A 26,394-nucleotide genomic window follows, 5' to 3' on the forward strand; every position below is an offset into this window, starting at 1 on the left:
AGCAACGTACTGCCAATCTGATGCATCCCCTTCCGGAGAAGAACGGACGAGATGGATGGACAGGTGCTCACACATCAAGAGACCTATTTGCAAAGCTCACGGGTACACTGAAAAGTCTGGGGCACAGGGTTAGGTCACTTCCAAATTAACATGCCCTAATTTGGACATGTTGTAGAGCTAAAACTACTGTACTGGCAACTTTACTGTATGATGCATCTATTTTGGACCCATTTCACTGTGGACAGATGAATGTGTGTCAAAACATCTATTCAAATAGACCACAAATTGTTGCACATAGAGTCCATGCAACCCCCTGATTCCCCCTTGGAATTCGGAATACCACTAGACTCTATTCTGTCACCTTCGTTGCTGGACATTTAGAGGGAAGTGCTCTGAACCCCAGTTTCGAATGCAGTGGCGGCTGCTATGGTATTTAAGTGGTGAGGCAGCAGGGAAAGGGCAGCAGAGGAATAGGGGAGGGAAGCGCAGGGTGGACAGTGCGGGGGCAGCGTGGGGGGATATGAATAAAAAAAAATGCTTACCTGCTTTCTGCAGTGTTGGTGCTCCTTGGCCCTCTGCTCCTCGACTGCTGGCATGTAACAGGGTCCCCTACGCCAATTTAGACACTGCTTTCATGCTGGTATTTCTCAGCATGAGAGCAGCGCCGGGATTGGTGTGAGTTCCCTAGTTAGGCGCTCACTTAGGGTCTATGACCTTCTGCTTCTTCTCCACCTGGCTGTAAAGCACAGGCAGAGCTTGGGTGGAGAGAACGAAGTGGGCATGATTGTTTGGCCTGCCTTTCATGGCCGGCCAAACTGTCATGCACACTTCAAGCAGTGCCACCACTCCTCCTACTTCCTGCGGCTGTGTGGACCTGCCCGAATGGACATCCCCCCCTTCGGCTCAGCTGCAGGAAGTAAAGGAGAAGGGAGGAAAAATAAAATGATAATAACCTTTATTATTATTATGTTTCATTTTCACTGCTCAAAAGCAGTGGGGCGATGCACCACCACCTCAGCGGTGGAGCCGCCGCTGGTCGAATGTGAGAATCCATCAACAAGCACATTACATCGGCTTCACTTGATGGTTGTTCCTCTGGTAGTATCTCATCCAGAAGTTCTATTAGGTCACCCTGGAACACCGGGTGACCTCTTGCTCCTTAAAACATTACCAGAAGAAACTCAAATCATACTCCTTTCGCCTGGTGACAATGTATCATTCAAGCTATCCTGGGCACTCGTGTCTCTCCTCTGACATGAGTCCTAATCTGATTCCACCGGCCAAATCCTTTGGCTTCACTTTTGGTTACTGCCCGTCTTTAAAGAGAGAGCTTGACAAAAAGAGAGTCATGTCTCTCTAGAGACTTCACGGCATCAGTAGAGTATGTTGTCACCTCAGAATGTGATTGGGCATCATGTAGTATCTATGGAATACCTGGATCATCACCTCAGAATCTGATTGGGTGTCATGGAGTATCTATGGAATGCATGGATCATCACCTCAGAATCTGATTGGGCGTCATGGAGTATCTATGCAATGCCTCTATCATCATCTCAGAATCTGGTTGGGCGTCATGTAGTATCTATGGAATGCCTGGATCATCACCTCAGAATCTGATTGGGCGTCATGTAGTAATTATCTGAATGCCTGGGTCATCAAGCAGCAATCGTTTTTTCAGTTAGTAGAGTTGGAACTTATAAACAAGCACAGAGCAAAAAGAATATTCTCCCCCAAAGCCTTTTGTCTATGTCATCACCACATTTTGAAATTGCTCCACAAAATACTTGTAATTGCTGAACAAGAGTTCCTATTATTTTTGCAAAACTCTGGCAGACTATTGTGTGTAAACTTGGGAAACCTTTTCTAAATGCTTTGTCCTTGCATGTGGAGTCCGTGGTTCAATCACTGCTAGAACTGGTCCACCGTTAAGAATGATGGTGGGTATGTGTAAGAAAAACATCTAGCAATTGAGTTTAGAGAGACATTTTGGGACATATTTACAAGGAAACTAACGCTATGCTCTAACAGTTTCCAATCGCAGGGATGCGCCACATTTACAAGCCCCTACGCCCCTACGTTTCCCATAGGGCTAGCGCTAAATTTAGCTGCCTAGCGTCAACTCAGGCTCCCTTGCACCATAGTGCAAGGGAGCCTGCATTGCGGGGAATGATTGTTCATGTGCAGGAAGGTGTCCCTTCCTGCACATAAACAATCAGTAATGGTGATTTATAACTTCTGTGTGCTGCTTTATGCAGCACACATAGAAGTTACAACTCAACATTTTTTAATGATTGTTTATGTGCAGTTAGGGACACCATCTTGCATATGAACAATCACTAGTGGCAATTTGCAGTTTCTATGGGTGCTGCACAATGCAGCACACATAGAAACAGCTAAAATAAGGAGAAATTAATGATTTCTCATTTTGCAAGGTTTAGTCCAGGTTCTCCCTGGTCTTATTTTTGGTCCCATATTTTAGCCACCCTTGTAAATAGGGGGCAGCGCTCAAAAAGCAATGTGTGTTGCGGCGGTACCTCCACCGCAACGGCCACAACACCCATTGCCCGCCTCTTTCACGCTAAATGCTATGTGAAAGGGGACCTTATTCAAAGGGCAGTGTTAAGCCACGTTAATTAAATAAGGCGAAGGGCTTATCGCCACCAGACCATCACAAAAATTGACGTTCTGGTAGCGATGATCTCCAGTAAAGTTGCCCTTTGTTCTCTTTCAATCAGAAACGTATGACCTGGCAACCCATCAACCACAGCACCTCTTCAATATGTCAGAAAACTGGGCTTTGACGCAATATGTTTCTGGTCCAGTAGTGCCATGTGATGCATGGTGGACCCCTGCAATTGAAGGTTCAGTAACCCCACATGAAGGATGAAAACTCCCTACTCATCAGGGGTTTATTGAGCTCTAACTGTGTCGCCAGACTCACGTTACATAATCATAATAAAACTACAATAAAGGCAGTAGGCTTGATATGTTGATTGTAAGAAGCATATGTTAAAGTTAATATGCATTTATGGGTGGATCATTATAATAACGTTTTATTAAAGCCCACAGATAGATATTTTGTTATGTGGCATCTCACAGATTACCTTATTAGGCTACTGTTTTGACGTTAGAGACCCTCTTTGACAAACCATCTACTATCTACAATACCACTGCAAGAGGAATACACACTGCTATAAATGATTTCATTATTGCAAGCATATTCCTGTCGTGTTTAGGCAGCAGCATGTTTTCTCTTTTATACTTGTATACTTTTTATTTATCTTGCATTTGTGTTTGAGTTTGTGTGTGTTTGTTCTAGCTGTGTCAGAGCGAGAATGGAAGAATGAGTCAGAGGATGGATGAATGGACGTGTCAGTGCAAAGCTTGTATAATAAATTATTGAGTGCCTAACCCCATAAATGAAAGCAAAAAAGACATTTGCACCCATAACTAGACCTATTTGCTTGCCAATGCTTGTTTTGTTTGCAAGTGCACGCACACTACCTTTAGACACTGACATTGTTACTTTCTGTTACTTTTATAGTTTAATGTCTAATGCAGGTTTAAAGAAAAACATTTCAGGCTTGTAAAGACAAGGTCTATTAGCGTTTCTAGGGCTTGTTTTAATTTCAGAAGCAGCCCTTGCTTTGAGAATCTGTTTCTGAACTAGAAAAAAGCTGAACATGCTTCTGCAGGGTTGGCATGGGCAGTTTCACCAGATCTTTAACTTTGGATGGAGTTCCATTGCCGGGATGGCTTCTTTCACCGCACCTTCTTGCTGATGTGTTGCCCATCTGGGTCTCAATGACACCTGTCGGCATGTTTAGTTCATTGCCACCCTTCCCCTCAGTCACTTTCTTTGATTTGTGTCCTTGTAATACTAGGATCTGCATTTCAATCCCTCCCACCTCATCCATCAAATGTACATTTCACCACTCTCAAGAGCAAGATTCCTTACAAATCCCCCAACCTCCCAGAAGGCCACCAAGCTTCAACCTCCCCCAGGCTATCCCAGGGACCTGTCCATCATGGGACCTCCAGGCACAGCATCTGCTCCACACTCCTAATATTTGCTCTTCTCATAGTGTAAACTGACCAGCCAGCTTCTCATTTATTTGAGGCCTTTTTAAGGTGGGTTTCCAAGTAGTCACGTGTGTGCATTGCTGACATTAACCTATATCCAGAGGTAGGAACACAAAGAGTTCCAGAAACCCTGCTATTTAATACAAGTATGTTTCTGCTGCTATACACGTGTGACGAAAACGTGCTTTTTCATTCTAAAACATTTGAAGGCAAAAAGAAAGTCACAAATATCCCCACTTATCTATTCGTAATAGTTAATATTTCAGGGCCTCAACCACTTTTTTATCGGTCTGGAGTTAGCCAAGACCATTTTATTTTGCTAAAGTAATACGTATAACATACTTATTTATTTCTAGAGTTAGCCAAGGCCTTTTGATTTTACTGAAGTTATATGTTTAATATACGTAGGTAAAAGGGGCTTTCAGCCACCACTCTTCATCCACTGGTCTATTGTTGTGTAATTCACATTTTGCTGCTGCCCACTACAACATGGGGCAGTGGGTCAGCCTACTTCAGCCACTGGCTAAATTCACTTTGAGCGACTGCATTTAGCTCATTCACAAGGAGCACATCCACATACCATACACTGTAGATCCTTCTGTGCTAGTGTTTTTGTTTTACTTTAATATTACTTTAGTGTTGACTTTGTTGTAGAGCCTGATGTGATAGCAGGATGGTTTCTACCAGATTAGAGCAATGAGCCCATTCTAGCTCATGAATGATTTTGTGTCTAGTCTTGGTATCTAAGCACCTGTACTGTCCTTTCTTCTGTCCTATCTCTTTCTTCCTCATGTTGATGTGTCATCTACCTCTTTGGGGTTTCTCTACGCTGAAGTATCTATGATATTTTTATATGTATTTGTGATATCTTAAAATGAAGTTATAAAAATGATTTGTATATTTTTTAATAATACATTTTTTATTTAAAAAACTGGTCTGTGGGACTTGTATATTTCTGGATGTACTACCTTGTCCAAAAATAAATATTAGGGAGATATTTTTGTTGTTTTTAGCTTATCTCCATATAAAAAGAAAATGCTTCCTGCGCCCTCAAAATGTGTGTTCAAAATGTATGTTGTTCTTTCTGTCTCCTCCCTTTCCGGTTCCTAAAAAACTCCCAGGACTCAGCAGACAACCTGCTTACTACCATGTGGAAGAGGCTGGACCAAGGCGTTGCAGAAGAGAGGGGACTGTGACAAGGCAGAGACTGAAGAGGATTACTGTCAAGTGATCCAGCCACCTCCCTACGTTGCAGTTGAGGAAGAGAAATTAAGGAGCTACAAAAGACTGTGGTCATGTTTGCTTGTCAGTGTGGAGCTTATTTCATGAACCAGGGAGGATGTGTGGCCAGTTGTGTCTTGCTTTCATAGTATGTGTGCATACTTCCACTGCCGCACCTCACGCAGGGTGCATCCAAGCCAATTGAAGAAAAGTCAAATAAACCAAAAAATCCTGCCAGGCAGCTGTTGCTCTGCTGTGTCTGTGCGAGTGCGTCTGGCAGGCCCCAATCCAGATGCTTTGTTTGAATGCCAGATGTGCTGCTGCCAAACAAATGCCTTTTCAGGTAGGTCTTGGGATATATGCAGAGAATTCGCAGGTTCAGGGTGCCCTAGTGAGATCCCACGGGGTGCACTGCTTCTTCTTTGTGTTCATCTGCGGTGCCAGAACTGTTGATGAAGTCCGACCACAGCTGTGAAACTTTGTGCTGAAGGGTATTTGTAGTGACTTAGTCCAGACGTGTAGAGGATCTTTAGATGTTTATTTGTAGATAGTTACAAGTCATCCAGTTCTATCCAATACAAGACCAGTACAACACAATCATAGACAGATACAAAGACCCCACCAGGAGCAGCCAGGATGGTGCTCAGCCCTTCTCAACTGACATCTCTGGCTCCCAACATTCTGTAACACATCATAGGATAAACATTCCACTGGCAGAGCAGGAGATTGCATTCATAACAACAAAGCCAGGATATAACAGTATTGAACACTGAAGAGTAGGACAGCTGGGATGTTGTTAGGGGTTGGAATGTGCACTGTTTCTCCTGCATCCAGAGGGACTGGGCAGGAACCTGTTCTATGAGCTTCAAGTCAGGCAAGCTAGGACTGTGGTGAAAAGTGGGCACCGACCAGCTATGCCACTTGTGCCAACTTTACCCCAATCACATACTGCGGACAAAGTCACCGCTGTCAATTCGATGTTTTCACCCCAAGAGGCATGGGACAAAATGTCCCTATTTAAGGTGCGTGTTACCACTCCCTAGTTTATGTGTTTATTTGGTTGTCTGTGTAGCTGTGAAATATGAACCACATTCTTAACCTCTTCTGTGCCCATGACGAGATAGTCTCGTCATGGAGCACGGTCGCGCTGTGCCCATGACGAGACTATCTCGTCATGAAACCCGCCCACTAAGGAAACGCCCGGCACAGGAGGGGGAAAGGGCGTGGCACCGAAGGGGTTAAAGGTATATGGAGAAGTCAAGACGTCTTCCAATTTGAACCAAACAGAAGGAATACAAGACCACAGGACAAAGGAGGACAAATTGGCTTCAATACAAAAGCAGAATGATGCACCTGAAAATCAGGAAAATGTACGCTGTCCAAATCTTTAGGTTTATTTAATTCATGTAGTGAGATACTTGCTTTTTTTTGTTCCATAAAAATTAATTCATCAAACTGTTAGGGCTTTTAAAAAATGTCGAGTGAGCTTTACAGGGAGCATTGATAAACAGAAATCAACAACAGGGGTCATATTACACAAGGTCCCTCAAGGGCGCAACGGGCATTTGCACTTTTGTAGTACCCAAGGGGCTGTAGACGATTGTGCGGCCCCTTCTGTAATACTGAAAACGCTTGTGCACACACAGCACCAGCGCTTTCTCGAGAGGACGTTCCCTCATTTGCATGAGGGTGATCTCTAATTCCCTTTAAAACTGCAGACAGGTTGCGGCCTGCTCAACGAAACATGGAGTGGCTGCTTCAAAGCCACTCGGTATTTCACTTGCATGTTGTGGCTGCCCTGGGGGCAGTGTATTCTATATTATAGGGTGCATTTTCCCTGTTTGCATCCGGCATACCTGTTTTACGATGCGCTAGGGCGCAGATAGATAAAGTGCACTCTATACATAATAGGACCCCTAGTAGCATAATCATTTTGATGGTATCTAATCTGCCCCATCAGGATAGATCCAAAGGTGACCATTTCTTTAACAAAGTGAGAATTTTATGGTTATCATCAGGCAAGTTAAGCTAAATTGCTTCCTTGATAGAACTGGAAGATTTAATTCCCAAGCATTTAAAACTTTTCGAGTTTCATGTGAATCCAGAAGCATTGAACTTTTTTTTCAAGCAGTACTTATTGAAGGGCATGACTTATCAATATTTAGTTCATAGTCAGATAAATAAATAAACTTATTTAACAGATTAGAAAAATAAGGAATGCAGGTCTGTGGGTCCGAGACATAAATCAAAGCATTTTTTGCATATGCAGTGAATTTAACTTCTGTTTCTTTATATATAACACCATGACAGAAAGGTGACTGATGAAGGGTTTCAAAAAGGGCTCCAAGGATAAAATAAATAATAACAGTGAGAATGAACATCTCTGTTGTGTAACCCTATGTGAGTTTAAAAAAAGGAGATTGAAGGCCATTAACATAAATAGAGGTGTTAGGTGAAGGGTATAATAAGTTAATTAATTTTAACATCATTGTGAAGCTTGCATCATAAAATGCGATTGGACATAGTCAAAGGCCTTTTCCGCATTTCCAATGGGAGATCCATAATACCAATAAATGCTCTAGAATTATTAGTCATGTATCTAACCTTCACGAAACCTGATTGTTCTGCCAATCAAATCTGAGATAAACTCAGTAATACACAGAGCCAACATTTCTGCAACCATCTTGCAATCTGAATTAATAAGGAATATTGGCCTATAGTAACAGCAAATTTATGAATCTTATCTTTCTTGGGAATTAAAAAGGAATTACAGGCCTCATTTTTAGAAAGAAAATAATGAAATAAAAAAAATTATTGTGGTATTGTGAAATATGTGAAAAATGGGTGTAACACTCCACTGAAAAGCCATCTGGGCCAGGATCTGTGCCTTTGGGTAATTTGGCAAGGGTCACTTTTTTCTCAGGGATTGCGATATCATTGTCTAAGGGGAAAAGATCTACAAATTGATGGTAGTGTTAAAAAAACAATTTGAAGCCTCTCTACTGATGGAGAATATTCTGGTGTATATAATGTCTGATAAAAATCCATAAAGCAATTCATGATTTCGGAATCTTTCAAATGCTTACTACCATCATTGTCGGTAATAGTGTCAATTAAACTTTTTGGTTCTTCACTTCTAAATAGTTGGCTAACATTTTACCTGTTGTATTGTGGTGCCATAATCATTTGTGTTCATTTTTAATGACATATCAGATGCACCTTCAATTGACGTTTTGATGCTGAGAGAAACTCTTAGGACTCTATTATGAGTCTGGCAGTCCACGGACAACCAGACTCGTGGGGGCACGGCGGTGGCGGTCTCCGGACCGCTCTATTACAATTAGGACAGTCGGACCTCCATTGTCCCACCGCAGCGTGGTTTTGTGACAGTCAAGAGGGCCAAATATGCTTGACGGGACTGTCGGAGTCCCGCCAAGCATATTACAAGTTTCCTCTCCGCCGGCAGTGTCATAGATTCCTACTCCATGAACACCATGGCACAGAGCAAACAAAGGGGGCACTGCAGGACCTCCTGTGCCTCGTCCGCATTGGGATTCAAGCAGGGGGGCACTACATGTGCCCCCCGTATGCATGCACCCCAGTTTCTGCACAGCATGGACTTAACAGTTTTCAGGGCACCACCGTGGGAACATCAAAAAAAGTCTGCCAGACAGGAGGAAACTTCTAATCTGGCAGGCGGCCCGACCATGACTTTGGCTGTGCGGGGGCAGACCCGGAGCCGCAACCCCAAAGTCACAATCAGGCCCTTAGTCAGCAGTGAGTGTTAATGGCTGCCAGAGTTGAAGAGCGTGTTGATTGACAAGCTGCTGAAATGGAGGTGCCCAGAATGAATCAGTCATGAGTGTCAAAAGTAAGCCGAAGCAAAAGACAGACGGACAAAAAGTGATTTCTACGTGTAAAAAAAAGTTGTGTTTCTGGTGTGGATTTTTGTTTCCACACAAAGGTAAATGTCCCGCCATTGGACAGATGTGTAAAGTTTGTGGGAAAATGAACCATTTTGTGATGGATTACAAAGCGAAGGAAAAAGCAAGTGCGTCACAGAGTAAAGACAAAATGGCTGCCTGAACATTCAAGAAGCACCGTTCGACGCACTCCCACAAGGCCAAGCGGCGGCATCAGGTGAGGCAAATTGACACTTAATGAAGTCGATCGTCATCTAAATCATCATCAAACAGTTCTGTTATGTCATTATCAAATGAAAGTGAAGAAGATGGTTGTGCGATGTCGATTTTTACCTCACAAAAGCGTACGCATGTTGGACTAGCTGCCTGCGAAGAAAAATGTCAATCAAAGAAAAGTCGACATGCCAAACCACCAAAGTCATTCAAACATTGTCTGAAAATTACACTGAAAGTAAATGGTTGTTCAATACCTTTCATTCTCAGCAGTGGTGTATCGATAAGCATTATGCCTGAGGAGAAATGCAATGAATTGTCTCCGTTAACACAACTTACACCATTGGTGGGCTGCATTGATATCATCGAAAAATCAAGGTTCATTTGTAGCGACAATGAAACACAAGAAAACTCAAGTGCAAGCACCCATCCATGTGCTTCAAGGTGCAGCGTCAAGTGCCTGTCTACTCAGTTTCAGCACCGCTGCTGATATGGTACTGATTTCAGTGAACTACATCATGAATGCTCACCATGAAATAGTAAGTCAGTTCCCTTTGTTGTTTCATAGTTTGGGAATGCTTAAGACTATGAAAGTAAAGTTGCATATTAATGAGGACGTCTGTCCTGTCGCTTAAAGACATAGGCAAATTACTATTCATTTACAATAAGCTGTCCAAAAAGGACAGTGATATGTGTGGACATGCATAAGATGAACAAGGCAATCGAACGAGACTAACATGCAGGTCAACAAATTGCTGATATGATAATGCAACTAAATAGTGCAAAGGTCTTCTCTCTCCTTGATTTCAATAAAGGATATCATCGGTTGAAACTCAAAGAAAATTGCAGGTCCATTACAACCTTTTCTACACGTTGTTCTATTTCGACATAAAATACTACAGTCTTGATTTAGATGTTGGCGGACGGGTTACTCCATCACAACGGTGATGGATATCCCGTCAGCCGAAATAAATCCCATAGGATATAAAGGGGTTTATATTTTGGCAGATGGGATAAGTTTTGGTGTGTCATGATCTGCAAATCTTTTTCAGGACGTCATTCGACATATCATACAGTTGTCATGAATGCTTTCAATTATAGCAATGACATATTGGTTGTCGGAGTTACACAAAGCTCTCACAATAAAGCTCTCACACAAGTATGTCATATGCTTCCTGATGCAGGTTTGACTTTGAATGCAGGCGAGTGTGAGTTCCTTAAGACAAAGCTAAAAATCTTTGGCCATGTCTTTTCTGATGGGGGTATGACACACTATCTTGCTAAAGTACAAGCGCTGTCAAGTGCCGATCCCACAAAAGATGTTTTCAAGGTAAATTACTTTCTTGGCATGGCCAGTTACTGTTCCAGAGATATACATGACTTTGCCACAGTGAGTGCTCCTTTAAGAGACTTGAAGAAAACAAAATGTTACATTTCATTCGTCACATGAATGTGAGAAAAGTTTTAAAAGAATCAAACAAGTCATTGAGAATGCCACTGAAATGGCATTCTTCAATCCGAAGCTTTATACTGAGGTTGTTGTTGAAGTTATCCCCATTGGGTTAGGCCCTATCCTTGCACAGCACAGCGGACACCTGAATGCTCGAAGACCTATTATAGCATATGCCAATAGAAGTTTGTCCCAAACAGAACGTGCTTATTCACAACCTGAGAAAGAAAGTTTAGCCATTGTGTGGGCTTGTGAACATTTCCATGTATTACTGTGCAGAAAGCCTTTTACGCTGGCGACAGATCACCAAGCCCTAATGACTAAATTTAGCAATCCAAAGGCAAAGATGCCTGCTTGCATTGAACGATGGGGACTATGATTTAACCCTGGGCGGCCAACTTCGCTACGCTCGCATAGTTTGCGTAGTTTGTGCTACTTCGCGCTACGCGAATTGCACGTTGCACTGTGCAAAACCGCGTAGCGTAGTTGGCCTTTTTTGCTCGCTCACGGTCCTCAACGTCAAGTTGGCGACCGCGAGCGAGCAAAAAGACATCCTGACGAGACTTTTTCCTCATTCGCGATCAGCAACATCAAGTTGGCGATCACGAGCGTGGAAAATAAACCTCCCGGCGAGATTCTCAACGCGGGGAGGTCAGGTTTCTCATTGCGAGTGGTCGCGTATGCTCGTAACCGCTCGCAATGAGAAACTACCAGTCCGCGTTGAGAAAGCTGCTGCTCGAGTAAAAATCTACTAGAGCGGCAGAAAACAACAGCTTGCACTGTGCGAGATTCTGTTTTCAATGATTGCACAGTGCGGACAAGCATCCGTCACTGTGCAATCATCCAGAATAGCGAACTACGCAGTTCGCGTAGTGCGAAGTGCACTTCGCGTAACTACGCATAGCGCTACTACGCAAACTACGCACAGGGTTACTATGATTACAAGAGTACAACTATCCCATTGTGCATCATTCAGGGAAGGATCAGAACCCTGCTGACTACTTTTCCAGTCTGCCTATACAAAGTAATGGTACTCCATCCAAGACGGTTGAAACCTATATTAACTTTATTGTAGGGTTAAACACACCAGCATCCATTTCGTTAGCCCAGATTGTGCCTGCCATGAACTATGATAGTGACACACTAAAGTTGAAGGATATTATCACACATCAGTCATGGAACCAACACACTCGACCTCTCACCAGTGATGGTGAATACTAAAAATACAAAAATTTCAAATATGAACTGTCTCTAACTCAAGAAGGAGTTATACTGAGAGGTTCGAGGATCGTGAATCCAGAGAGTCTGTGACAGAAAATAATTGAAGTGGCCCATGAAGGACATTATGGAATCATTGCCACAAGCCAAGCTCTCCGAGACCGAGTCTGGTTTCCTTATCTCAATGAGAGGTTTGAAAAAGAATTAAAGGCCTGTCATCTATGCAACTGCCTTTCTAGGAAAACTAATCAGCACAACTGAAACATGCCAGAGCTCCTGAAGCACGCATGGGAGAGAAGAGCCATTGACTTTTTCGGTCCACTCAACAACGGGCATCACCTGATGGTGATTGTGGATGAATATTCACAATTACCGTTAGTTGAAGATCGCTCCTCTACCACTCAAGACTGAGTTAGTGAGAGACTGGATGGCATCTTTGGGACATGTGGTGCTTCAGCTATATTGAAATCTGACAATGGCCCACCTTTCAACAGTCGAGAGTTCAGAGTCTTTTTAGAGCACCTTGACGTAGAACATCAGAAGAAGAACACACCTATATGGTCTTGTTCAACGTTTTATGATTATGCTAAAAACAAGCAGTGTATTGTGCTGCCCTAGAGAAGCTCAATCTAATAACAGTGTTAAATTCCACTTTAAGAGTTTACTGTTCAACACCTCCCTTGACCACGAGTGAAGGCCCTGCAACATTGATGTTCGAGAGAGCAGTGGACCAATCGGAGAGAAAGAAATGAAGACAAGGCTCATGAAAAGGACTTGGTTGACAACAGAAGATGAAAGCGTACGCTGAAAGAAGACGACATGCAAATAACCTGGTCTTTGAAAAATGTGATTGAGGGTTTTCCTGCCAGATGCGAAGAAGAAAGTCTGATGCTCCATTTGATGCTGAGCCTTTTCAAGTGGTGTACACAAATGGACACATGGTGACTCCCCAGCATCCTGGGAAGTCTATCACAGGAGAAACTTCTCATTTTCGGCCTTTGACTCCTCGTTCGTCAGAGCCAGATGTCGGAGCAGAAACTGGCACTGAAACCTTTGTAACCACTGTTGCTCCTACATCATCAACGCAGATCTTGGACATTCATGGTGACAGTTCCCAGTGTCTAATGACACAATCAGGTTGGACAGTTCGATCATCATGAAGACTGATTGAAGAGTTTTAATTGTGCATATCTGTATATTTTGTAAAAATGTACATGTTTTATTTTACAGAGGGGGAGATGTCGTGTTGTGCGGGTTAGCAATGACGGAACCCTTTTGGCTCCCGATGGACTCCATAGAGCTATGACTTACGTTTTAGAGTGGAATGCAATAAAGGCAAGTTTAGAATGTTGAGTTTGCAGTGACACGCAGATGAATAAGAACTGTGATCGCAAGCTCCATGTGTGGCGTACTCCTTGGCGGGTACCCAGGCTGGGGAGGACAATCCCCTTAGTTGCCTCTCATTACAAAAAGCGAATCTCCGTTGAGGCGTGGCTAATGTGACACAAAAATATGTATTATTGGTGATTTGATGCCATTCAAATACAGTTGTCGAAGCCGTTTGATTTTAGGGATCCTGCCCGTTCAAGCAAGAAACAGAGAGTTTAATGTAAACTCTTTCCATATATTCCTAGAGCTGGTGCTGGTTCCATAGGACCTCGGTGAGCGGTCCATGACATTGAAAAGGACAAGGACACTAAGGATGCTTTGTATTCAATTTGTGCTCTGAATTTGAAGTGCTCATGTGAACAGATAGTACTTTTGGCACCAAAGGGGATGATGCTATGCAAGGCAAGTGGCAGCTCTGAGACAAGATATTTAGGCTATTTTTAGACATCAGGTTCATTTTTATTGACCCCCTGAGCTGGATGTGATCCCAGAATCTTGAGTGATAGATAACAGCAGCACCACCACACTAGACTGGTCTCACTGGCATGCCAGCCCCTGGGCTATCATGGGTATAAATCAAACCCCATCATATAAATCTGTGATTCGATGGCAAACCTGGTCTCATTCTGGTAAGAGGTTGGTGTATTTGTTTACACCTTCTCTAGGGGCTTTGGTGCAAAATGTGGTAACTTTTGCAATGTTCATTATCTTTGGCTCTGTAAAACAGTCTTGTTCTCTCTCCTAAACATAGGATTTGTTTTTATAGAAAAACTTAATTCCGGCATTCACTGATCATGGTTTCTACCAATAAAGTAGTTAAATAAATAAAGGGTGGAAACGTTTTAAAGTTCCAGAAGTGAGCAGTGAAGGATGTCACAACACACAGTCCGTCTTGTAGCAGAGGACAACCAGAGGGAGAAACTCACGCACAGCGGGCCAATCACTTCAAATGAAGACTTGAGTTTGCCAATCAGCTCTTATGAAGACCTGAGTTGGCCAATCAGCTCTAATGAACACCTGTCTCAGGAAGAAGATGATACCAGCAGAGCAGTAAATTACTAATGAATACGTAAACTGACTAAGCATTGACCTGCCAATAGTTATGTTTTCTATATATTTCATATATTGCCTGTGTTTGTTTACCTTTCACAACAGACCGTGTCGTATACAATAAATTACTGGTCAAGGGCTGCAGTGCACAGATACTCAAAATGCACACAAGATGTAATGTCTCAGATTTTTTATTTTGGTTGAAGAATTTTAATACATATTTCTTTTCACACCGCCAGCAATGAAAACATGATTCTACTACTGAATATCGCCCCCAGAATATCGTGGCCCAGGAATGCAGTTTGACATAATATCTAAAGGTAAGTGCATCTAGACAGGTATAGCTGTACTATTCCTAACTAGGCCTGGGTGGTTTTTGCGGTGTTTTACTCTGTGGAACTCCGTAAAGTGCTGGCAAAAACTCCACCATGCTCAGCGGAGTCCTGCCAGCAGCGGAGTCTGTTAAGTCATGCTGCTCGCACTGATTTTTAGCGCTCGGAGTTTGTCCCATGCTGTAAAATCAGCACGAACTGCACTACACGTCGTGCCAGAGGGCGCTGCTGCTTTCTGCCGCTCGAGTAGACATTCTACTCAAGCAGCAGCTTCCTCAATGCGAGCGGCAAATTTCTCAACGTGAGCAGTCGCGACTTGCAGCGAACGCCCGTGTTGAGAAATCTCACCAGGAGGGGGTCTAGCGCAAAAAAAAATCTCATTTGTGCTCGCCAACTTAAAGTTGGCGAGCCACTCGAGAGAAAAAACTCCACTCTGTGTCACTTCGCTGAGTTTTTGGGAACTGTGGGCAAAACTCTGCACTATCCGCCAGCGGAGCGGAATTCTTTGCCCACCCCTAGTCCTAACTCCACTGCTACGTACCATGAAGATTCATAGGTATTCAGTATACAGTATAGGTACAGAAGATATACAGTATAGGTACATATATGTGTAGTTAGATATAGAAAGTCTAGACTTACTTTACCTGTCAACATTTTTTGCCTTTTGTGCTCGATATTGTGTTCCATCAATATTCTGGGGTCGATATCCAGGGGGCACACCGAAAAAATCAGATACACTATTTTCATAGTGAGAAAGCTAAACTCAATTCTTGAAGCATGGCAGTTGCATTCCTCCTTTTAATAGCTAATTGAAAAGAGGGACATTTGACATTGCAGGACATTCTTGATATTGAATCTCCCAAATATGTCCATGAACGAATTAATCCCGCCAGCTGTGTTCATTGAGCTGCACCCATAAAGAGTAGCAATAGGCCGGCCCTGGGATTTTTAAGAACTCATTTTCCGATTGGACAAGCTTTGCTCCTGGATGATGTCGAACAACCTGGAACAAAGAGCCTTTCACAGACCATCTAGAAGAAGAATGCCTGAAAAGAGAACTAGGGCTCAAGGTAGAATCTTTTGGAGAACAGCTGCCAGCAGAGGCGGTAAGATTATCTTCACCTGACAATTCCAAAGGTCAGGAGGAATACAACTTGTCTCCAAAAAACATAAAGCATTGGTAAACAACTCAAGTGCAGCTGCCTTGCTAATCTGTGCACTACAAAGAAAGATGCTGCATCCCAGAGACCGTAAACCCTTTGGACTGACTGATGACTGCCCATCTGATGAAATCACAACTCACCCGCCTTGCCTTTAAACCCACGTGCTGTGTTTGCCTACGAGCCACCTATCCACCTGACAGCCTTATCCTCGTCGGCGACCAGTTCAGTTTTCATTCCAAGTGGTCCAAAGGGAGACGTCTCTGCAATCAAGTCTAGAATAAGTATTGTGTTTATGAAATTGTACATCATACACCACGCATTTACCCGTTGCTAGGTAGCCACGGCATATGGATATATCCTAACACAAATCAGAGCAAACATTATATATATCACAGCGCACAGCACCAAGTTTTTACCTTCTTACCACACCTTCTCAAGATGGGTCCCTGTCATGCATACAGTGCTAATTCATCCCAGATCCTTGAAGCGAGCGCCACAACCAGTCCGCCTCCATATTCTACGTTTGAACCGGGGGATGTTGAGGGATTCCACATGGGATGACCATACGCGCCTCAAACGGGTGTCACGATCAATTGTAGCTCCTAGGTTGACAAGAAGTAAACACTGTAGAAAGACTGTCAGAGATGAAGTATGGAAGACATGGAATGCTCCAATAAATTGTCCTGCTGCAATATGCATTTTTTTAAATACATTTCTTTATTGAAATGTTCATTATACATAAAAAAAACAACTACAGTGGAATACCAGGTACTCCACAAAGTTTTCCACTGTAACATAAATATTATACTAAATAAATGGAATCCCAAAAAGGAACAAAAAGCAGAAGAAAAGAAAGAAAATAGAAAAATAAAATCCAATAAGGAACAATGGAGCCATCTCTCTTAAGTAACAGTTTAAGCAATGCCTGGGGAACTTTATCCCACACATAACAGACAACCCACAAACAAATGAATTAAGTCACCAACCTCAAACATTTCATCCCAGACTCAGATCACAGACGAAAGCACCTCACCCGACATCACAGTCAATTGGGTGAGAGAAGCAAACTTCACGCAAGAGAAAGACAGCTAGAATTCACATGGGCTCAAAAATGGACCCCAAATCTGTTGAACACCTGGAAGAAGGTGAGCAGTGGCGGCCGCTCCATTAGGGCGGTGGACCGCACCACTGCTTTCTCGCAGTGCGAGAAGCAGAAAATAAAATGGTATTTTATATACCATTTAATTTTCTGCTTCTTGCCCTGCGAGAATGCAGACGGCAGGGGTATGCCTGGTTGGGGGCGGGCGGGAGCATATGCCTGGTCGGGGAGGAGTGGCTTGCACCACTCTGAGTGCCCTGACTGCTTGGTTGGTCCTGGGGCCGACCAAAGCAGTCATGCGCACTCTACATTGTCTCTGCAGCCTACAAAGAGAAAATGGCCTCCCTACTGGTGCCCAGCTGGGCGCCGTCCGGGACTCTGCACCAATCACAACGCTGCCATTGCAGCGTTCTGATTGGCTTACAGGAGAGGAGGAAGCTGCAGCATGTCTGTTCCTGTTCCGACCTGACCCAGGAGTAGAGGCGGCGTGGACCCCGTCAGGTAAGTTTTCTTTTTAATTTTAAACCCCCACAGCCCCCACCCGCGGGCGACCCCCCTGCGAGTATTGCGTGCTGCCCTCGACTGCTAATTGCACAGGCGGCACCAGGACTTTGGGGTTCGCCGATTCTATGTACAATGAAGCGTTCCTTGCACACTTGATATTGTGTGGGAGGGGGGGCTGAAATAATCAGCAATTAAGTGAACGCTGAACGAGGAAAGGCCTGGACCCTCTTTACGAGGAAATTATGCGTGCAAAAAGGACAGTGACGTTGGAAGTTGTTACATTAAGGAGTGGGTTCTTGCACAGCGATGTGGCCACGCGCATGAAGGCTCCTTGGCATGTATGCCAGGGAAGGGCTGGGCATGCATATGGAGTGCGAGGCCGGGCTCAGCTAAGGCAGATTAGATGGATGCAGAACAGGGCATGCTCCGGTGAGGGAGTCTGTCTGCAGTGCACAGGGAGCACTGCCTCCAGTGCGGCTACTTGTGCACTCTTGCAACATCGGCCGGTGGTGAGAGGCACGTGTGTAATTGGTGGACCTTGTTATCTGCGCGCGACGGCAGTGCCTGGTGCCAGAGTCCTTCCTGGTGTAGGGGAAGCTGGCAGCGTGCTATGTTATTGGCATTTGGATAGCGCGCCGTTTCCATTAGTATGGCATCGCAGCGCTTTCGGTAGTCTGGTGACGTGCGTGAATCGAAACCATATGCTGATTGGATCCGGGTGTAGGGTCCTGTACGTGTGCCCCTTATAATATTTCCAATGAACCACACATTCTCCTAACCCCACCGTGCCCTCTCCACTAGGATCGAAAAGAAAAATCATATACTTGCGTGGAATGCACCACGGCAGGCTCTTTGGCAGGTCTGAGGTACTGGAGTCATTTAACTGTTAGCAAGGGTTGGAACTGCGCACTCTTCTGCAGCCGGATCTTACTGGCAGCACCCTGGCATGTCGAGCAAGAACCCTGTTGCCATTATTGGCAGCTGATTGCAAGTTCATCGCCATCAGATATGTATTGGATGCTATGTTTGCCTGCACAGGGTTTACGAAGTATATTCCCTTTCTCGCTAGCAGGTACACTATGTTGAATATTTCCAGTTTCTTATATCTGTGGCACATCATATTTCGTCCAGGGCTTTTGCCGGGCACACTGGTTTCTGATGGTCACATATATGGGCTTGCTTGCCCCTGGCTGACGGCAGGGCTGTCTTTCCCAACCTACTCTTAATAACAGTGTCCAGAGCTTCACTTTACACTCTGCGCATGCGTGGAGCCTGGCCTTGTGAAGTATGTGACCGGAAGCCCCCTCCGCTCTGTGACTCAGGGGCCACCCCTGCAGTTGCGGGGAACAATCCTCCCTCCCACTTCGCTCCTATTCTGCTTTCTTGCAATCCGGGAATTGTTGCAAAATGACAGTGACCAGAACTCAAAGACAAACCCCATGACTGGTTGAACCGAGCGGAACCTTGCAGCTCACTCTGCCCAAATCGTGCTCCCCCGAGTGGCATTTGTTTTACCGACAGTGAAGGGATGAAAGTCTGAGTCGGCCCAGCCGTACTTGGAATCTTGGCCCTCCGGATTACTCCTGATCTCTGTCGCGGCGGTCCAGTCTGCTCTCTTGCACGCTTTACATTAGTGTATCATTAAAACGTGCTGCAGATTTTGGGGAGGCTGCGGAAGGTGGTGCAGCGTTTACAGAAAGAGCGGTTGCTTTGCGAGATATTTCTAATAGAATTATTGCACCTCACCTCATTGATTTTTGCAATATTTTAATAACCAATGTCTTTTTGTTCAACAAAAAAACTCGATGACAATGTAATTGGCTATTCAAGCATCGCGAGACCGGCTCGGTGGGCGGAGGTTAGACAGTGGCGGAATGGCTTCCTAGCCACAGACATCACGTGGTTGGGCTTACCAGGCATGCGCTGGAGTGAACTGACAAGAAAATTGAGGCAGAAACTCGGGGGGGGGGGGGTGCCCCCGCCGAACTTGTTGGTGATTCACCTGTGTGGGAACGACCTGACTTCATTGGGCAGAAGAGCCTTGCTCCAGGCAATGAGGGACACCTTATGCCAGCTAAGCAACTTCATGGGGTCATGCGAATTGTGGTGGTCAGAGATGACACCACGTACTGTTTGGAGGGGAGCACGTTCAGGGGAAGCCATTGAGGTGTCTAGAAGAAAAATTAACCGAGCCATGCGCAGTTTCACAGAGCAAAGAGGTTTTGGCTTCATCAGGCATGGGCTCATTCACGCCAAATCCACAGGGTGCCTGGAGGGTGATGGGGTACACCTCTCTAGTTTAGGCATGGATCTTTTCCTACTGGACTTAGGGGAAGCTTTGGATGCAGCAGGTTGTAAGTAAGTAGGCTACCTTGGTGGGGGGCCCTGGTAGTGACGGTGGCCACTCCCAAGGCTGTGGAGGAGTTACAGGGCGATCCAGAGTCTGCAGATACCAAGGGGTACTTCATGCAGCAGCACAGCGTGGTGCTAAGCCAGGATACCCAGGGATGTCTAGAGTTGTCCCCTGGAAGAATTACGGCACCCCGTTAGTCCTACGGGCGGTTGTGGGTCTGAGCAACCGGGGGCTGCCAGCATACGCTCCGCCCACCTCTTTCGGGGGGGGAGCGTGGGCAAGCACGTGGACTGGTGGTCCACAGATGGGAGGGGTGGCCCCTCCCAAGTTTTGGTATGCACCAACCGGCGACTGGCATGGTGTAATTTAGGCTTATCAGACGGGCAGGCTGCTTGGGGTTGGCCTGCCCTGGGATCGGATCTCCCGTAAGATAACCCACCATGTTTGCATATTGGTTATGCTAATAAACCTGCAGCAATATTTCTCCACTTACAAAAAGTGTTGTGTGGTTTATTTATGTATTTATTATGTGTTATGTGACAACAGTTGCCGATATTGGCACTATGCAAGGCTTCCCCGGGGGGTTGCGCAGCAGCCCCCCTAACAGGGCGGCCGCCTTAGTGCCGCATGAAGGCACTGGGGGCAGCCGGTCTAGTCCCTGGGCTCAGCCAGGGAAGTCGTCCGGCAAATGGGTACTTCCGGCGGAGGGGGAGGGGGCAGGGGTATTTAGGCTGTCCCCGCCCCTTCCTCGCCCTCTTGTCCCTCTCGTCTCGCCTTGCCCGCCCCTCCGCTTACCCAGCAGACGGAGGTACAAGGAGGGGGGTTAGGCTTTCTAACATGTTATTTTGTGTTGCAGGAGGAGTTACAGGGTGATCCAGAGTCTGCAGATACCAAGGGGTACTTCATGCAGCAGCACAGCTTGGTGCTAAGCCAGGATACCCAGGGATGTCTAGAGTTGTCCCCTGGAAGAATTACGGCGCCCCGTTAGTCCTACGGGCGGTTGTGGGTCTGAGCATCCGGGGGCTGCCAGATTACGCTCCGCCCACCTCTTTCGGGGGGGGGGGGCATGAGAAAGCACGTGGACTGGTGGTCCACGGATGGGAGGGTTGGCCCCTCCCAAGTTTTGGTATGCACCAACCGGCGACTGCCATGGTGTAATTTAGGCTTATCAGACGGGCAGGCTGTTAGGGTTGGCCTGCCCTGGGATCGGATCGCCCGTAAGATAACCCACCATGTTTGCATATTGGTTATGCTAATAAACCTGCAGCAATATTTCTCCACTTACAAAAAGTGTCGTGTGGTTTATTTATGTATTTATTATGTGTTATGTGACAACAGTTGCCGATATTGGCACTATGGCATTTGGATAGCGCACCGTTTCCATCAGTATGGCATCGCAGCGCTTTCGGTAGTCTGGTGACGTGCGTGAATCGAAACCATATGCTGACTAGATCCAGGTGTAGGGTCCTGTACGTGTGCCCCTCATAATATTTCCAATGAACCACCCATTCTCCTAACCCCACCGTCCCCTCTCCACTAGGATCGAAAAGAAAAATCATATACTTGTGTGGAATGCACCACGGCACGCTCTTGGGGAGGTATGAGGTACTGGAGTCATTTAACTGTTAGCAAGGGTTGGAGCTGCGCACTCTTCTGCAGCCGGATCTTACTGGCAGCACCCTGGCATGTCGAGCAAGAACCCTGTTGCCATTATTGGCAGCTGATTGCAAGTTCATCGCCATTAGATATTTATTGGATGGTATGTTTGCCTGCACAGGGTTTACGAAGTATATTCCCTTTCTCGCTAGCAGGTACACTATGTTGAATATTTCCAGTTTCTTATATCTGTGGCACATCATATTTCGTCCAGGGCTTTTGCCGGGCACACTGGTTTCTGATGGTCACATATATGGGCTTGCTTGCCCCTGGCTGACGGCAGGGCTGTCTTTCCCAACCTACTCTTAATCACAGTGTGCAGAGCTTCACTTTACACTCTGCGCATGCGTGGAGCCTGGCCTTGTGAAGTATGTGACCGGAAGCCCCCTCGGCTCTGTGACTCAGGGGCCACCCCTGCAGTTGCGGGGAACAATCCTCCCTCCCACTTCGCTCCTACTCTGCTTTCTTGCAATCCGGGAATTGTTGCAAAATGACAGTGACCAGAACTCAAAGACAAACCCCATGACTGGTTGAACCGAGCGGAACCTTGCAGCTCACTCTGCCCAACTCGTGCTCCCCCGAGTGGCATTTGTTTTACCGACAGTGAAGGGATGAAAGTCTGAGTCGGCCCAGCCGTACTTGGAATCTTGGCCCTCCGGATTACTCCTGATCTCTGTCGCGGCGGTCCAGTCTGCTCTCTTGCACGCTTTACATTAGTGTATCATTAAAACGTGCTGCAGATTTTGGGGAGGCTGCGGAAGGTGGTGCAGCGTTTACAGAAAAGAGCGGTTGCTTTGCGAGATATTGCTAATAGAATTATTGCAACTCACCTCATTGATTTTTGCAATATTTTAATAACCAATGTCTTTTCGTTCAACAAAAAAACTCGATGACAATGTCGTAATCAATATAGGAAGTGTCTATTTAAATGTGGTGTGGATACACAGATGCCTCTCAAGGGTCAAGGGACAAGGTTCTACAAACCACAAACTTTCCCTCAGGTAAAAAACTAATTTTCCTAACAATTGCTCAATCATCAATCACAACACATCCAATCCAGCCAAGTACCACAGAAGTTTGAAAAAATAAAATGAAGCTGTAACAATGTTCGTTTAAAAATTCATACATTTCAAATTTCATATACACCACAGTTGGCTCAGTAAATGAAAACGACACATTCATTCCTCGCTTGGGAGTAAATGGATCTTAACGGGAAAATAACAGCGCCTAAAACGTAGGTTAAGAAACATGGCAAGATGCCAAGCGCGCAGCTCATCTCTCTGCTTCATGGTGTTTGGAATGGTTACATAGCACGGACCTTGCCCCAGGCGGTGGGGGTCTTGAGTAGAGCATGGGATTGGTACCAGCAGTGCATAATTTGTAAATAAATAAGTGCGGGGCTCTCTTCAGGAGACCACTGCAGCTTGCACCGCGCATTGCCCCTACTATGCTGCCGGTGATTGTAACAACAAAACTACTAACCCTCAGAAGCATTGGCCACGCACTCAGGCTATGAAGCTGCGTTGTTCTCGGCCTGCTTCGCCCTGGCCTTCTTTGGGGCTTTCAGGATCGGGGAACTTGTGGCAAGATCTAAGGCAGACAGTTCAGGGGTGGCTCTGAATGTAAGGGACGTACACCTGGACACTGACAGCATCAGAATTGGCTTGAGACAGTCCAAAACAGACCAAGGAGGGCGGGGGAGGATGATTGTGTTGTAAAAAGGTAGGCAGTTTCAGTCGATAACCTTTAAGTATTGCCCGGCGGTAATCGCCTCTCATACCATTCGGTAATTATCAAACAAAGAGGCAGGCGCTGGAGACTGGAAGGCAGGAAACAAAGGTTTTATTCCGACAGAGCAGAACACGTCAGATCGGACAGCAAGGTATCGTTTCGAGGTGCTCTCTTTTGCGTCTCTGAGACCTGGTCTCTTATACACAATTTTATTACTTTATTACAGGTTTATTATACATGGCACATTCCTGAAATTGCTTTGATACATGAAAGGACATCCTCGGAGTCCCCGCCTCAGGCCCGCTCCCACACATAGCTACAGTAGAAGTCCCCACCCCACCCATAGTAGAAGATGGCTATCACACAGCTGGACATCCCGCCGATTCCCGGAATGTGTGCGACTGGTCAGGTCTCATGGGGTGGGGGCCTTGATCAACTGTAACTCCTTTGAAGAGGGGTGATTCCTTACAGTGGGAGCAATAAACTGCATCCGCAGGGCTAGGTGATGGCCTGGGATCGGCTCAGACAATCGGGCACAGAGGAAGGGGGTTATCAAAAGGGTGTGTGACCATGTAAGGGATGAAGGGAGGTGTTGGTCAGGCACGGGATGTGGTTCCAATGCAGAGTCGCGCAGGAGGAGAGGTTTTATGGCCCGTGCATGAGAGAGCGGGGGTGGTCAGCGCGTGGGGGGGTGTTCGCAGCGCCAGAGGGATGCGCTGGCGATCGGCAATGAGCAGGGAGAGAGGCCATGGTGCCTAAAATGGCTGCCATGTGTTTTTGCGTGCGGTGCTGGGGAAGAGGCAAGAGGACGCAGATAATGTTCAGTTACGAACTAAATTTCGACCGTCCTCCCTTTTAACATATCTCACCAGCTTGTTAGTTCGGATCTATCCCCATAATATTACGTATTTCTACCTCATACAGAGCTTTCATACGTTCGGCTTCAAAGTCCAGAGTCTTAGGGCAGATACAGTTTGCAAAAAGTGAACACAGAGGTGGCAAGCATTGAATACCCAGGCAGCATCCACATAGTATCACGATTGGTATTAGGATAAACGTAAACAACCTCCACCCCCAGTTTTTCATAGTGTCCCAGAACCAGCTCCCAAGCGACCATCCTTCTTGTTCCTGATGAACCTCTGAGGAAAGTCTGTGGAGGTGTTCAATTGCTTTGTAGACTGAGGGTGAGTTATCCGGTACGTAGGTACAACAGCTGGATCCAATGATGCGGCATGCTCCTCTACGGTCAGCCAGAACCACATCTAGAACGATGCGGTTCTGAAGAGCCACCAGGCGGACGGCCTGAAGCTCGGCGGTGTTGTTGGTGAGGATGCCAGCTGTGATGTTCATTGTTGTCTCAACTGCCTGGGTCAAGTGTCGGATGGCACGGCTGTTCGCCATCGGACCCCAAAGTGGAACAAGTCCCTTTACTGCATCCAGGAACTGTGCTCCGGTGGATTCGGCTTGCTCAATGTCCCTTGCACGCTTCTGCCGGTGGTGGTTTGCTGGAGCCACATACGTCGGAGGAAGGATAAAAGCGATGTAACAGGTGCCCCCCCAGCCTTTTGGAAGCCAGGTGTAGGCCTTAGTACCACAGACGAAGTACATGTTTGGGGAGGTAACAAAAGAGGGTGGATCAACTGAGTCTAATGTTCGGGTGATGTGGCAGGAACTGTGGCCCACCAACTGCGTTCCCAGGCCTTCGATGCATACAAGGCCTGATACGTTGACGACAGACAGGGCCACTGTCAGAGTGGCGGCTGTTCGTTTCCTGAGGTAAGAGAAGGTGGGTCTGGCTGGATTGTTGAACACCTGCATTTCAACTCGTTCTTTGGCAGGGATGTCCATATGAAAAGAGGCATTTGATGTCAGAGGGCAAAAGGGAGCAGAAGTTCTTCCTGTTTTGTTCAGCCAGAACCCATGATAGAAGTGTGACACAGTTTTGCTGGAAGTGGCATTATCCTTGTAACTCTCTTGTAAGAGGATCAACCAAGCGAGGCAGGAACCATGGACAGAGAAAGGCGAAGGGATGAAAGGGATAGAGTGTCCAGTGGCATGTGGTAGCAATCCACAGATCCAGCAATTCGTGGCATTAGCGGCAAGATTGTGTTGGTGTAGCAACTGCACAAAAGAGTTATTCCAGAACTCCTTACGCCTTTCTCGGAGTTGAGGTGAAAGTGAGATCAGATGGTGTTCTTTCATGGTGGTAGGCTGAGCAGTGGTTAGCAATGTCTTATGAGCGGGTGCGCTCTCTTCCACAATCCAGAAGGTGGCCATGAGAAGGAGGCAAAAGAGAAGGGCGATGAAAAGTGCAATAGTCTTTGAGCTGTGCATTTTGTCAGTCTTTGGGTCTTTGTAGTGGATCTTCGGACGTCCGGTTGCTTCCATCATCTTCGTATCGGGCGCTTCCATCATCTTCAAAGGACTCGGTAGCGGGCAGAACCACAGACTTCGTTTAGCTTCTCTCCTGGAGGCCTTTGTTGTGTTTAGGCTACCGCTCTGAGATTTAACTTAGTCAGTAGTCTGCTTAGCCGAAATTCCCTCCTTTCGACGCAGATTATACCCTTCTTTGGATGGCACAGTGGGATCGGGAAATTTTGCCAATTCAAGTGTCTCTGTATCAGGGTAACAGCTCAGGGATGGTCGGTCTTTGTCCAGGAGCTGCTCTTGGGTGGTGACGTTTTCAGTTGTCGTCAGAGTCGAGGATATCTTCTTGCAGTGATGTGCATGCAGCCAGTTACGCTTCCCCTCCACTCGAAGAGCTGTTCGGGTGGTGATCAAGACTTGCCAGGGGCCCGTCCACCGGTGCTCCAGACTCTTTGCGCGCTGGAAATTTCGCACTAGGACGAAATCACCGGGTTGGATGTCGTGTCCGGGGCCCCTGGAAGCATCGGGGATGGCCTGCAGCACCTGTTGATGGATAACAGACAGCGTTTTAGTCAGATTATACAAATAGTCAGACATGAGGACGTCCGGGACGTCATGAATGGATGTCGGTTTCGGTGCAGT

The 26,394-nt window shown here is 46.0% G+C and overlaps 1 protein-coding gene across 1 annotated transcript; it reads right to left on the reverse strand.

Annotated features, from left to right (window-relative positions):
- Positions 1–24,261: 24,261 nt before the first annotated feature.
- On the reverse strand, positions 24,262–25,852 carry LOC146868783 (endogenous retrovirus group PABLB member 1 Env polyprotein-like). The gene has a single exon (XM_085616242.1). It carries the CDS (start codon positions 25,798–25,800, stop codon positions 24,262–24,264), a length of 1,539 nt encoding a protein of 512 aa, XP_085472368.1. The 5' UTR covers positions 25,801–25,852.
- Between the last annotated feature and the right edge of the window lie 542 nt (positions 25,853–26,394).

This window comes from Triturus cristatus, chromosome 1_2, assembly GCF_964204655.1.
Source record: "Triturus cristatus chromosome 1_2, aTriCri1.1, whole genome shotgun sequence".
NCBI lineage: Eukaryota > Metazoa > Chordata > Amphibia > Caudata > Salamandridae > Triturus > Triturus cristatus.

Coding starts and splice junctions, on each gene's coding strand:
- LOC146868783 (XM_085616242.1), bottom strand. CDS start 25,800: ATGATGGAAGCGCCCGATACGAAGATGATGGAAGCAACCGGACGTCCG.